This window comes from Coregonus clupeaformis, chromosome 34 (genome assembly GCF_020615455.1).
Source record: "Coregonus clupeaformis isolate EN_2021a chromosome 34, ASM2061545v1, whole genome shotgun sequence".
In the NCBI taxonomy this organism is placed as follows: Eukaryota; Metazoa; Chordata; class Actinopteri; order Salmoniformes; family Salmonidae; genus Coregonus; species Coregonus clupeaformis.
Genome location: NC_059225.1, coordinates 41,647,101 through 41,662,455, shown reverse-complemented (window position 1 = coordinate 41,662,455; position 15,355 = coordinate 41,647,101). Strand labels below are relative to the sequence as shown.

General features: G+C 43.3%; 1 protein-coding gene across 1 annotated transcript in view; it reads left to right on the top strand.

Moving 5' to 3' along the window:
- The window catches only part of LOC121539663 (WD repeat-containing protein 43-like), a 39,014-nt gene extending 30,699 nt beyond the window's left edge, over positions 1-8,315 (top strand). Inside the window, exons 16-17 of the mRNA XM_041848331.2 lie at positions 7,602-7,660; positions 8,134-8,315. Coding sequence (XP_041704265.2) covers positions 7,602-7,660; positions 8,134-8,262 — 188 coding nt within the window. The 3' untranslated portion in view covers positions 8,263-8,315. The remainder of the gene's footprint in view (positions 1-7,601; positions 7,661-8,133) is intronic.
- Positions 8,316-15,355: the final 7,040 nt, after the last annotated feature.

Genomic DNA, 15,355 nt, shown 5'->3' with positions numbered 1-15,355 from the left:
CGGGGTGAGATCTTGCGTGGAGCCCCAGATCGAGGGAGATTATCAGTGGTCTTGTATGTCTTCCATTTCCTAATAATTGCTCCCATAGTTGATTTCTTCAAACCAAGCTGCTTACCTATTGCAGATTCAGCCTTCCCAGCCTGGTGCAGGTCTACAATTTTGTTTCTGGTGTCCTTTGACAGCTCTTTGGTCTTGGCCATAGTGGAGTTTGGAGTGTGACTGTTTTGAGGTTGTGGACAGGTCTTTTTATACTGATAACAAGTTCAAACAGGTGCCATTAATACAGGTAACGAGTGGAGGACAGAGGAGCCTCTTAAAGAAGAAGTTACAGGTCTGTGAGAGCCAGAAATCTTACTTGTTTGTAGGTGACCAAATACTTATTTTCCACCATAATTTGCAAATAAATTCATAAATCCTACAATGTGATTTTCTGGATTTTTTCTCTCTCATTTTGTCTGTCATAGTTGATGTGTACCTATTATGAAAATCACAGGCCTCTCATCTTTTTAAGTGGGAGAACTTGCACAATTGGTGGCTGACTAAATCATTTTCCCCCACTGTACCTCTGTTGATATCACATTCATTATCAATCATTTCAAACATGTTATCCAGATTCTGACTGTTAGCACTTGGTGGTCTATAGCAGCTTCCCACAAGAATGGGCTTTAGGTGAGGCAGATGAAGTAATATGGCTACAGGTTCCACAGTATTTAACATGAGATCCTCTCTGTAAGCTTTACAGGAATGTGGTTCTGAATATAAACCGCAACCCCTCCACCAATGGCATTTGTCTTTTCTGTCAATGTTATAACCTTGTAGTGCTACCACTATTATCAAAGGTATTATAATTGAGTTTAAGATATTGTCAGAATATGAATGTTATTTTAATGAACCTTGTTTCTTAAGCTACATATGTTAACGTGTGCTATTTTGAGCACTTTTCTGGGATGCTTGCTTTTCTTCAGTGCTTTACTGGGAAGCTTAGCAGAAGTAGATATTATCATGTTATTTATGTTAGTGTCGGGTGAGCTGCACACAGTGGACTTCCTACTAGGGCACACCGCCTCAGTGCTAACAGCATAAATCGGGTTCATAGGCACGTGATTGCTGCATACAACAGCTTTAGAAGGACAAATTAGGTTACTTTGTCTACTAACGCCCCTGGTATAATAATATAATATGCCATTTAGCAGACGCTTTTATCCAAAGCGACTTACAGTCATGCGTGCATACATTTTCTTTGTATGGGTGGTCCCGGGGATCGAACCCACTACCTTGGCGTTACAAGCGCCGTGCTCTACCAGCTGAGCTACAGAGGACCACATGTACATTTACTAAAGCATTGTGACGACTCAGCGACACAATGGTAGGGATTAACTGAGCTGGACTTGGGTCATTGATAAGTAATTGTCTCAACGCAGCCTTATTAATGCTTTGAAAGGATCTAGGGTGGATCCCATCCTTATGAAACTTGTTTCCAAAAGGTATCAAAATTGTCAACAAAAGTTACACCCGTTGAGCTACAATCGTAGCCAGTTTTGAAGAGAGAATCCTGCTAAAGCGTTCAATGCCCTGATTGAGGGCACATGGCCAGATATGATGGGTATTTTTATTAGTGTCTAGCAGAGTCAATCAGCTCTTTGAAATCCAGTTTCAACTGTTCAGAGCTGCCATAATGTCATTAAAACCCTCAAGGACTACGATTCGATTTCCATGTCCTGAGGTAGTACATTCGGGAGCAGCGTAGTAATGTAATTTACTCTAACTCCGGGATAGGACATTGTTGGAACAGTCACATTTCTTACTATGGAGCTGCACAAAATCACGGCTGGCGCGAAGAACGAGGAAATCCGCCCACTCCAACGCTTCACAGGATTCGCAGAACCCTTTAAGGACGAGCAAGAAGCAGGATAACTTGAGCCCGTAGCTCCCGGTGCAGGCCTTCGACAGATGGAGAAGCCCCGCTTGATCCAGGGCAGGGACGGAAGGTTGCCGAATTCGAAATCGTAGGGGAAGGAGTAGAATTAGGCACAGCGCCCGCAGACACAGGTGCCCCCAGCGTCGAAGGTGCAGGAAGATCAGGCTCCAGGACGGCAACTATTCATTGTTTTTATCCGCTCCGGGCTCTCGTTGGGAGTGTAGACTGCTTTGCGGGAGGCCGCTGTCTTCGGCTTCCCTGGCTCGTAACATGCGACCATCGTTGATTGCCATGCTTGGAACTCTGAGTGATCCAGTTTGTCCCAAAATAAATAAAGTGTAGTAGATACAGCTCTTCTCCAGACAGAGGGCTCCATTGTAAAACTCGTTAGCTTAATGGCTAGCAGTTTAGGTAGGTTAGCGGCTCTGTCAGGCAGACTTCAACCTCTCAGTTAAGCGGGATTCTGGGACAATAAATAGCGGTCCTAGCTCTAAAAGCTAACCGCGTCGCGGAATCCATGCAAAAACAAGTTTAGTATTTATATTTAAGTGTTCAGCTGCACACTCATTGAAGGTCCCTAAGAACACAGTGGTCTCCATCTTAAATTGAAGAAGTTTGGAACCACCAAGACTCTTCCTAGAGCTTGCTGACCGGCCAAACTGAGCAATTGGGGGAGAAGGGCCTTGTTCAGGGAGATGATCAAAAACCCGATGGTCACTCTGACAGAGCTCCAGAGTTCCTCTACGGAGATGGGAGAACCTTCCAGAAGGACAACCATCTCTGCAGCACTCCACCAATCAGGCCTTTATGGTAGAGTTGCCAGTCGGAAGCCACTCCTCAGTAAAAGGCACATGACAGCCTGCTTGGGGTTTTCCAAAAGGCACCTAAAGGACACTGACCATGAGAAACAAGATTCTCTGGTCTGATGAAACCAAGATTGAACTCTTAGGCCTGAATGCCAAGCGTCACGTCTGGAGGAAACCTGGCACCATCCCTACGGTGAAGCATGGTGGTGGCAGCATCATACTGTGGTTTTGTTTTTCAGCGGCAGGGACTGGGAGACTAGTCAGGATTGAGGGAAAGATGAATGGAGCAAAGTACAGAGATCCTTCATGAAAACCTGCTCCACTGGGGTGAAGGTTCACCTACCAACAGGACAACGACCTTAAGCACACAGCCAAGACAACGCAGGAGTGGCTTTGAGACAAGTTTCTGAATGTCCTTGAGTGGCCCAGCCAGAGCCTGGACCTGAACTCCATCAAACATTTCTGGAGAGACCTGTGCAGCGAAGCTCCCCATCGAACCTGACAGAGCTTGAGAGGATCTGCAGAGAAAAATGGGAGAAACTTCCCAGATACGGGTGTGCCAAGCTTGTAGCGTCATACCCAAGAAGACTCGAGACTGTAATCGCTGCCAAAGGTGCTTCAAGGTACTGAGTAAAAGGTCTGAAATAATTATTTCAGTTTAAAAAGTAATACATTTGCAAACATTTCTGAACCTGGTTTTGCTTTGTCATTATGGAGTATTGTGTGTAGATTGAGGAGCCGGTACTCTGCGCCGGTGAGCTCCTGCCCAAGTCAAGCACTGCTTCTTATCCCTTACGCAAATAGCCTACAGCTGTGTCTGTCCCTAGCTCACTGGCTTGGAAAACTCTTGAGGTCCCTGAAATATTTTATAAATGTTGCAAGTTCGCTAGTGTAAACTTCGGCCAGACACCAGTTAATAGTTGATACGTTTCAAGTTCGTTGCAGACAGGCCATGTGTTGCCAATGTGATTCATAGGATATTTATTTTTATCAAGATATTTTCTACCTGCAGGCTGAAATGTTTTTATTTGTTGGCTTAATGTAGGCTATTTTTACGTAATTGGCAATGGCAATAGAAGTTACTTTTTAGGTTTCATTTGGATAGAATTGTGATTAACCACATGACAATGATTTTGAAATATGAAGACGTTACTATAAATTTAGATTTAGCTGTTTCACGAAAATGTGCATATGAAAACAACTGGCACGCAGATCAGTAGAAATGTTAAGGTAAATTGGATTCCACATGAGAAAAGTTGCAGACTCCTCACGTAGCCTATTACTGGTAACTTCAGGAGAGTAATGGCAGAATCTGCTAAAGCCAGCAGGAGCGGGAGGAGAGTAGTTGGGTCAGGTTAAGTAATTTTTTTTGTACATTTCTTGGGGTTATCTAGATCTCGTGCCCATTTTGAGGCATTTGAATTATTTCATCAAACTGTAAGCTTAAAGCATCAGACAAGCTCAATGCATATAGTTGATTTTATTAAAACACATAAGGTGTGTCTACAGTATATATGGAAAATACACATTTAAAAATTTCGACCAACAGACAACTTTCGGTCGACCAAGATTATTTTTAGTCGGAGCAGCCCTAATGAAGATGCTGTATGGACGTTCCTGTCCTTTTCAATTTATGTCACCTTAAACAGTGAGGGGAAAAAAGTATTGGATCCCCTGCTGATTTTGTACGTTTGCCCACAGACAAATAAATGATCAGTCTATAATTTTAATGCTAGGTTTATTTGAACAGTGAGACAGAATAACAACAACAAAATCCAGAAGAACGCATGTCAAAAATGTTATACATTGATTTGCATTTTAATGAGGGAAATAAGTATTTGACCCCCTCTCAATCAGTAAGATTTCTGGCTCCCAGGTCTCTTTTTATACAGGTAACGAGCTGAGATTAGGAGCACACTCTTAAAGGGAGTGCTCCTAATCTCAGATTGTTACCTGTATAAAAGACACCTGTCCACAGAAGCAATCAATCAGACTCCAAACTCTCCACCATGGCCAAGATCAAAGAGAGCTCTCCAAGTATGTCAGGGACAAGATTGTAGACCTACGCAAGGCTGGAATGCGCTACAAGACCATCGCCAAGCAGCTTGGTGAGAAGGTGACAACAGTTGGTGCGATTATTCGCAAATGGAAGAAACACAAAAGAACTGTGAATCTCCCTCGGCCTGGGGCTCCATGCAAGATCTCACCTTGTGGAGTTGCAATGATCATGAGAACGGTGAGGAATCAGCCCAGAACTACACGGGAGGATCTTGTCAATGATCTCAAGGCAGCTGGGACAATAGTCACCAAGAAAACAATTGGTAACACACTACGCTGTGAAGGACTGAAATCCTGCAGCACCCGCAAGGTACCCCTGCTCAAGAAAGCACATATACATGCCCGTCTGAAGTTTGCCAATGAACATCTGAATGATTCAGAGGAGAACTGGGTGAAAGTGTTGTGGTCAGATGAGACCCAAATTGAGCTCTTTGGCATCAACTCAACTCGCTGTGTTTGGAGGAGGAGGAATGCTGCCTATGACCCCAAGAACACCATCCCCACCGTCAAACATGGAGGTGTAAACATTATGCTAAGGGAGTGTTTTTCTGCCAAGGGGACAGGACAACTTCACCGCATCAAAGGGAAGATTGACGGGGCCATGTACCATCAAATCTTGGGTGAGAACCTCCTTCCCTCAGCCAGGGCATTGAAAATGGGTCATGGATGGATATTCCAGCGTGACAATGACCCAAAACGCACGCCCAAGGCAACAAAGGAGTGGCTCAAGAAGAAGCACATTAAGGTCCTGGAGTGGCCTAGCCAGTCTCCAGACCTTAATCCCATAGAAAATCTGTGGAGGGAGCTGAAGGTTCGAGTTGCCAAACGTCAGCCTCGAACCCTTAATGACTTGGAGAAGATCTGCAAAGAGGAGTGGAACAAAATCCCTCCTGAGATGTGTGCAAACCTGGTGGCCAACTACAAGAAACGTCTGACCTCTGTGATTGCCAACAAGGGTTTTGCCACCAAGTACTAAGTCATGTTTTGCAGAGGGGTCAAATACTTATTTCCCTCATTAAAATGCAAATCAATTTATAACATTTTTGACATGTGTTTTTCTGGATTTTCTTGTTGTTATTCTGTCTCTCACTGTTCAAATAAACCTACCATTAATATTATAGACTGATCATGTCTTTGTAAGTGGGCAAACGTACAAAATCAGCAGGGGATCAAATACTTTTTTCCCTCACTGTATTTCTTAGAGGTCACACGTACCTCAGACATGAAACAAGGTCCTTGTATAACTCGGATTATCAAAATCCTATCAAATTCAAAATCTGATCAAGCGGAATTTCTTTGAAGATGCCCTAAAGGATTACACCCTCACGGTGGCTCTTCTGTTGAAGTGTATTCTCCAGGGGTTCAGTATTTGCATCAGAACATCTCCGTTTGCGGGTATGTAAAAGTCAAAATAATAAATCAGTTCTGTATTCAAACACGATGCTCTGCTTAGCAGCCAAACAAACCCTGAACTTCGCCGCCACACACTCACGGTCCTCCCTCTGTATGTCTCTTGAACATGAATAGTGTTACCTGCGTAAATAAATACTGCTACTCTACACTATAGCTGACCACCTGTATGCATTTCAAGACGGGATGTGTGCACTTCAATGCAGGGCTTTGTTGAACAGTTTATTTGCCTCACATATATCATATTTTCCTGCTTTCCGTATCTTTTCTTTCTCTCTCCCTCTCTTTCTCTTCCTCTATTTCTCTGGCGGTCTCCTCTTTCTCTGTTCTGACTCCTCTATAATATACACTGAACAAAAAATATAAACTCAACATGTAAAGTGTTGGTCTCTATTTGCACATAATCTCTTGCACATCTAGCATTCCAGTGTTAATACTAATTGTAATTATTTTGCACTATAGCCTATTTATTGCCTTACCTCCATAACTTGCTACATTTGCACACACTGTATATATATTTTCTGTTGTATTTTTTGACTTTGTTTTTTTACCCCATATGTAACTCTGTTGTTTTTATTGCACTGCTTTGCTTTATCTTGGCCAGGTCGCAGTTGTAAATGAGAACTTGTTCTCAACTGGCTTACCTGGTTAAATAAAGGTGAAATAAAAAATGTTTTGTGAGCAAACATTTTTCCCAGAAATGTTCCATACGCACCAAAAGCTTATTTCTCATTTTGTGCACATTTGTTTTCATGCCTGTTAGTGAGCATTTCTCCTTTGCCAAGATAATCCATCCACCTGACAGGTGTGGCATATCGAGAAGTTGATTTAAACAGCATGATCGTTACACAGGTGCGCCTTGTGCTGTGCACAATAAGGCCACTTTAAAATTTGCTGTTTTGTCACAACACAATGCCACGTCTCAAGTTGAGGGAGCATGCAATTGGCACACACTGCAACAATGTCCAAAAGAGCTGTTGCCAGATAATCTAATGTTCATTTCTCTACCATAAGCCGCCTCAACATCATTTTAGAGGATTTGGCAGTACGTCCAACCGGCCTCAACCTCAGACCACGTGTAACCATGCCAGCCCAGGACCTCCACATCCTGCTTCTTCACCTGCATGATCGTCTGAGGGGTGTGGGCGGGTGCTGAGGAGTATTTGTCTGTAATATAGCCCTTTTTGGGGGGAAAACTCATTCTGATTGGTTGGGCCTGGCTACTCAGTGGGTGGGCCCAGTCATATGAAATCCATAGATTAGGGCCTGAAAATTTTCAATGGACTGATTTTCTTATTTGAAATTGTTGCGTTTACGTTCTTGTTCAGGATAATAAAGCTGTGTAGTGGTTCTGTAAAGTGTCTAGACTGGCTTTGACTGACAGCTTTGTTTTGTCTTCTCCACTTTAGAGTCATCTGATGAAGATGAGGCTTCAGGTGATGAAGGTCTTCCAGACGAGGATTCTGATGTAAGTGGTTCTGATGACGACAAAGGGGCTGTGGGTGGGATGGTATACAGATGGGTTGTTAAACGCCTTATCGAGTAAATATGAAGGTGTTTCCCTATCCTGGTTCTGGGGACCCAAAGGGGTGCGCAATTCTTTTTTTGCAATAACACACTATTAAACTAATCAACTCTTCATCAAGCCATTGATAAGTTGTAATCAGTTGGTGAAAAAAAAAAAAATATATATATAATGTGCAGCCCTATGGGGCCATAGGACCAGAGCTGTGTGTGAGGAGGGTGGGAAGGAATACAATACAGATGGATTGTTAAACGCCTTATTGAGTTGATACGACGAGATGTTGAAAAGTGCACTTTTGCTTTTGAATTAACACATTCTCACTGACCATTGCGCTTATTGGAGGTTTGACGTGTGATGAACAGTGAAGTGTCTCACTGTGTTGTGGGGTTGACCTGGGAAATTTGTGGTCTGTGCAGAACTGGGAGGAGGATGAAGGCATGGAGGTTGAGACGATGGAAGACAAGGCGGAGGAAGGCATGAGGACTGAATCCAAAGTGAATGGCGATTCCGACATAGAACCGGGGAACGAGAGCGAGGAAGAGTGACAAGCGAAGGAAACCAATTTATCAAAATAAACGACACACAAATGGACCTGAAAGATTTATATGTACTTTCATTTTATTTTCATGCTTTGCTTTTATTATTTCAGAACAAAATGGTTTTACAAAAACAAAAAAAATGTGCAGGCAGTGGTTGGCGTGTGGCCATGTGTATGGGGGGGAGCGAGGCCACTGTCGTGCCGCAACCCGGGACAGCCACTAGGGTGGCGGTGTTTTATCCCTACCCCACGACCAACCTGAAAGCCTCATATTTTGAAGCTGTTTGAGGCTCAAGCCTCATGCTTCTCTCCCAATCTCCTTCTTTCTCCACTTGCTCTCAGTGGTCCTGGGTGTAAACCATGTGTATGTGACCACCATCGTCCACACTGCTTGTTCCAGAGAAAAGGTGGGCTTGTTGCCAGACATGGGCTGCATATTTCCTACATAGCAAGCTACTTTTGACCAGAGCCCCCCCCCCACGTTTCTTAGGATTCAATAATTATTCTGTAAAGTATCCAACTGAACCTTTTAATTTTTTTAACCCATTTCTGTGTTGGTTGGTGTCCTTCACTCCTGTTGTGCAATGACTTTTTTGGGGGGCATGGCGGTCAGTGTCCACTGCCTTTAATCATAGCCGGGGGACTGGAGAAAAAAGTGAATAAATGGGTTTTCTTAAAATGGCTGCTGTGTCTAAATGCAGGGAAGGTGGTCAGAAATGGTACATTTTTGTTCATTGGTCAAATGTATAGAACACTGTTTCGGTCCTTGTACACAGCTGTTTTGGATGCTAGTTTACTTCTTGAGAGGAAACTGACACTGTTAATGTTCCTTGATGTAGTTAAACATTCACACTGTCAGTTTCATTTTCTTCAATAAGTAAACTAGCATCCAAATCAACAGAAGATATCCTCCACCGCACAAGCCCGAGCGGGCGCAAAACCGGACAGAAAGAGCACGTCAGTGACTCAACCCACTCAAGTGACGCACCTCTCCTAGGGACGGCATGGAAGAGTACTAGTAAGCCATTGACTCAGCCCCCATAATAGGGTCAGATGCAGAGAATCCCAGTGGAGAGAGGGGAGCCGGCCAGTCAGACAGCAAGGGCAGTTTGTCACTCCAGTGCCTTGCTGTTCACCTTCGCACCCCTGGGCCAGACTACACTATCATAGGACCTACTGAAGAGATGAGTCTTCAGTAAAGACTTAAAGGTCGAGACAGTCTGCGTCTCTCGCATGGAAATTGAGCCCTACAGGAGAAAGCCCTGCCTCCAGCTGTTTGTTTAGAAACTATTGTTAAATTGTAAGGTAAGCATTAGATTATGGCTAAACTTTCAAAGGAGGTTCTATCAAAATACTTTTAAAAGTAAGCGAAATCAAAACAACCAGACCCTTTATCCTTTCAAACCCTTCATTCTGGGTTGGACAATCCAACTAGTAACTGATCCTTATTCCATATCCCTTACCCCTGTAAAACCATTGCAGTATAATTATTTAATATAAGACCTTCGCTTCATACAGTTACACACATGCTTCATTACACAATTTCATTTATGCAAGTTCTCCAACGTTATCACACAAAAGTTCTGCTTGTGTCTAAAGTGGTGACAACAGCATAGACTACTAAAGGATCACTCTTGTCATTCCGCTGTGCAGATCCATCAATAAAAAACGACGTCAGGGTCAAGTGGTAAGTCTTTCAAATCAGGTCTCGGACTACAGTCAATCTCTGTCAGCTCGCAGTCATGTGCTTCACAGGCGTCTGCTGTAGGGAGAAGGATGGACGGGTTAAGAGTGGTACAGCATTTCAAGTTAGGAGGATGTTCTAATAATCCAGCGATCTAGCAGGTGTAAGATGCGCCGTTTTAGCATGTGTAATAATTGTGTGCACTGCATGGGGCACGTACCACGGTCGTTGCAACAATATCAGAACGTGCCAACACCACCTCGGTAGCAACCGCAACAGAACGGAGACAAGAAACCATACCCGTTATCACTGTATCCAATCGCTTAGAGCAGGGTTGCCCAACCCTGTTCCTGGAGAGCTACCCTCCTGTAGGTTTTCGCTCCAACCCCAGATGTTACTAACCTGATTCAGCTTATCAACCTGCTAATTATTAGAATCAGGTGTGCAAGATAAGGATTGGAGCTAAAACCTACAGGACGGTAGCTCTCCAGGAACAGGGTTGGGCAGTCCTGGCATAGAGTAATATCCCACTGGCCTATACCCCACCCCATGATACTGTGTCAGTACTGCAGACAAAACCATGGTTCTTAGAAACAAACAGGTGAAAGGGTTTGGTGTGATCAGGCAGGGTGTTGACATTAATGCCTGCTTGTGCTTGATCAAGGCAGTCTCAGGTGTCCACTCCACCACACTAGACATTTCCATATTTTTCATATAGATACAATCCTGCGAAGGTTGCGCCACTTCTGCATAATTCTTAAACCATGGTCTGCAGTACCCAGCTACTGCTAATAGAGACATCATGTTTTTTTGTGATGGGTTTTGGCAATGTCTTTTATTGCTTCCAATCTGTCTTTTGAGAGGACGCGACCCCCAGAAGTAATGGCATGACCCAAATCTTTATCTGAACTTCTACACAGCCGCATTTTGGATGGTGAAACTTTATGGCTCTTTTCTGCTAAGAAGATCAACAACACTTTCGCGTCCTCATGACAGGCTTCCTCTGTGAGCGAGCAGACTAAGAGGTCATTCACATACTGAATAACTGTACTACCCAACGGTGGTACAAAACTCTCCAGGTTTCTAGCCATTTCCTGGGCAAAGATGGCCGGTGACTCAACATCCCCCAGGGGCATGACAGTCCACATACAGCTTTTTTTTATTTATTATTCATTTCCTTATTTTGTTATTTAAAAAAATATATATATTTTTTTTAAATATACTATATATATATATTTATATATATATTTAGGAACGTGAAAGATCATGAACTGAGAAACAACAGCTTCCAGGTGGAACTTGAGAGAGAATAGTCACCGTATTAGGCACAAGTGGTGCTCGAGCATGTACAGCATTATTAACCAATCTTAAATCTTGCACGAATCTGAATTCCCCTGAGGGTTTTCTTACTGGGAGGATTGGGGTGTTACAATGTGAATTTGGGCATGGTATAATAGTGCTGGCATCCACCAATGCTGTGTGTACCCATTAGGGTGACAAAAAGGTTGCTGTTGAAGGTGACCATTTCTAATTTCCTTGCCACACCACCCAATCAGTTGCCCATAACACCTTTCATCCAAGGCCCAGTGTCTTCCCACTTCATGTCTTTGTTTTTTTTGATAGACTGCAGTTGGGGACAGCACCATGCACTTCATACAGTTCTCTTTGTGCATCTGTGAGGAGGACCGCTGCTGCTGTTAATGATTCACCATAGTACAGTGGGGAAAAAAAGTATTTAGTCAGCCACCAATTGTGCAAGTTCTCCCACTTAAAAAGATGAGAGAGGCCTGTAATTTTCATCATAGGTACACATCAACTATGACAGACAAAATGAGAAATAAAATTCCAGAAAATCACATAGTAGGATTTTTAATGAATTTATTTGCAAATTATGGTGGAAAATAAGTATTTGGTCAATAACAAAAGTTTCTCAATACTTTGTTATAAACCCTTTGTTGGCAATGACACAGGTCAAACGTTTTCTGTAAGTCTTCACAAGGTTTTCACACACTGTTGCTGGTATTTTGGCCCATTCCTCCATGCAGATCTCCTCTAGAGCAGTGATGTTTTGGGGCTGTCGCTGGGCAACACGGACTTTCAACTCCCTCCAAAGATTTTCTATAGGGTTGAGATCTGGAGACTGGCTAGGCCACTCCAGGACCTTGAAATGCTTCTTACGAAGCCACTCCTTCGTTGCCCGGGCGGTGTGTTTGGGATCATTGTCATGCTGAAAGACCCAGCCACGTTTCATCTTCAATGCCCTTGCTGATGGAAGGAGGTTTTCACTCAAAATCTCACGATACATGGCCCCATTCATTCTTTCCTTTACACGGATCAGTCGTCCTGGTCCCTTTGCAGAAAAACAGCCCCAAAGCATGATGTTTCCACCCCCATGCTTCACAGTAGGTATGGTGCAACTCAGCATTCTTTGTCCTCCAAACACGACGAGTTGAGTTTTTACCTAAAAGTTCTATTTTGGTTTCATCTGACCATATGACATTCTCCCAATCCTCTTCTGGATCATCCAAATGCACTCTAGCAAACTTCAGACGGGCCTGGACATGTACTGGCTTAAGCAGGGGGGACACGTCTCGCACTGCAGGATTTGAGTCCCTGGCGGCGTAGTGTGTTACTGATGGTAGGCTTTGTTACTTTGGTCCCAGCTCTCTGCAGGTCATTCACTAGGTCCCCCCCGTGTGGTTCTGGGATTTTTGCTCACCATTCTTGTGATCATTTTGACCCCCACGGGGTGAGATCTTGCGTGGAGCCCCAGATCGAGGGAGATTATCAGTGGTCTTGTATGTCTTCCATTTCCTAATAATTGCTCCCACAGTTGATTTCTTCAAACCAAGCTGCTTACCTATTGCAGATTCAGTCTTCCCAGCCTGGTGCAGGTCTACAATTTTGTTTCTGGTGTCCTTTGACAGCGCTTTGGTCTTGGCCATAGTGGAGTTTGGAGTGTGACTGTTTGAGGTTGTGGACAGGTGTCTTTTATACTGATAACAAGTTCAAACAGGTGCCATTAATACAGGTAACGAGTGGAGGACAGAGGAGCCTCTTAAAGAAGAAGTTACAGGTCTGTGAGAGCCAGAAATCTTGCTTGTTTGTAGGTGACCAAATACTTATTTTCCACCATCATTTGCAAATTAATTCATTAAAAATCCTACAATGTGATTTTCTGGATTTTTTTTCCTAAATTTGTCTGTCATAGTTGACGTGTACCTATGATGAAAATTACAGGCGTCTCTCATCTTTTTAAGTGGGAGAACTTGCACAATTGGTGGCTGACTAAATACTTTTTTTCCCCACTGTATATGCCATCAATTCTCATTTCCGTTTTGTCTGAGAGCTTGGCCCAATGTATATCATAGGCTTTGTCTTCTTCAATGGAGGGAACTGCTGTTGTGCAATGAAGGTGTCTGGGAACCTCCCAGTCTCTCTGATGTGGGTAGGTAAGAGACATCCCTCAGAGTTCTCCTTCCACGTCTGCATCTTCCAAATGCCAGGCATAGTAGGACTGTGCCATCTCTTCCCAGTAGATTTACTGGAATACAGGAATCGATGTCTCCATTTCCCAGTTTCCCATGCTACTGGGAGGGGGTATGTGAGAGGTTCGATAGAGGGGATGCCTGACGTGCCGACAGTTTGCATTGTTCTTTTCGAGGGAATGAGTTTCAAGGCAGATTTTTTTCAGGACAGACCGCTAAGCCAGTGTCTACTAGGAATGGATTTTTTTCTCCTTCAATTAGTGGGTTGTCTGTCGAGAGGGTAGTAAGGCGTAGCATCTGCAGGGGTGGTACCTCTTCTTCATCTTCTGTTTCCGCCTCCTCCGCCTCCAAAAGGGTCATCCACCCTCACATTTCTGGAGGGTCCTTTCCACTCCTCCCAGCCTTCATTTTCTTGGAAGTCTCTGGCGAAATGTCCTGGTTTACCACAGTTATAACACTTCCAACCGTTTCTTTCCTGGGGTCCAGAGTTCCCACCTCTCCCCCGTCTTCTCCCTCGTCCCCCACCTCTTCCTCGACCTCTTCCTTGACCCTTCTCTTCCTCCCCTGCTGTAGTACATCAGCTGCAGTAAGGGCTGTGTCGCCGGTGGGGCTGTTGGAAATGTTGGATACAGGCTGTTGCTTGTGTCCTTCTCTCACTTTCTTCTGTTTCCTTTTCTTTGTCTACTTGCTTCATTAATCCTTTCGCTGTCTTCTCTTTCAGTGAGTCCGCTTCTCTTTCCCACTTGCGGAAATAATCCTATTTAACTTTTATTTCTTGTGTCCCTTCTCTGCCTTTTACAGCTTTTCTCTGGCTTCTACAAGTCTCTTTATACTGAGGGTCCCATCTGAAGGGAATGCTCCATTTGTCCATTTAACTGTTTGGTCTAACACCCCATTCCCAAATTTCAAATTTCTCATAATTTTGGCAGGGCCCCGAGGTTCGGGGTGACCTGTATTTTAATTCTTACTACAACATGTCCCCATTCTCTCTATTAGTTCCCTATCTTGAAACAGGCACACATTTTAACTATATGTTATGTGAATTATTTAACAAACTATTTCAGTGTCTCTGTGCGTCTCCCAAAATCAAGAAACGGACAGAGTCCCGGTCTGCATAGTCAGAGATTTATTCATTGAGAATTCTGCCATCACAATTTCAGAGTCCATCTTTTATACTCACACGTCATACAAAAATCCCTCCCCTCTTTAGGCGAGAAGTAGTTTTCCATTTTAAAACTGCTCTCCTGACCATCAGTTCACACACATACACATACACACACACACATGCATGCATACACACACACACATACATACATACACACACATGCATTCCTTAGTTATCGCCGTCCTCATACTCCTTAAAAAGCCTAACCGTTTCACTCCTCCCTAAATTGGGAGGCCTCTTTATCTTGGTTTCTCAGTTGTCTGTAGACAGTTCTCCTTGTCCTTTGTTGTCTGGTCTAACTCTTACTCACATTGCTAAATAGTAGCTCAATGTCATATTCTTTACTGGTCCTACACTCACACATTACCAGGTAGTAGATTATAATACATCTCACACAGTTTCGGAGTATAATAATTAGTCACTACTAAGAAAGTACTAATCATACTTAAAACAAGAACATTTCACAACTATATTTAAAGGTGGAACATTTAGTCATTACTTTTAACCTGTATATATTCTAATTTCTATATCACTATAATCGGCAATACTGTAGTTGTTGTAAAATACAGTCGTATCTACCAAAAAAATGTGGCATTATTGGTCCATATCAATGTTGTATTTTTTGTCTGTAATTAGTGTTTATTTTATAAGCCCTACATAACGTTATCAATCAAAACTTTCTTAGGTATTCACACAGAATCCCTACATAACGTTATCAATCGAAGTTCACACAGAACATTTGTTCAGTTCACACAGAACTTTC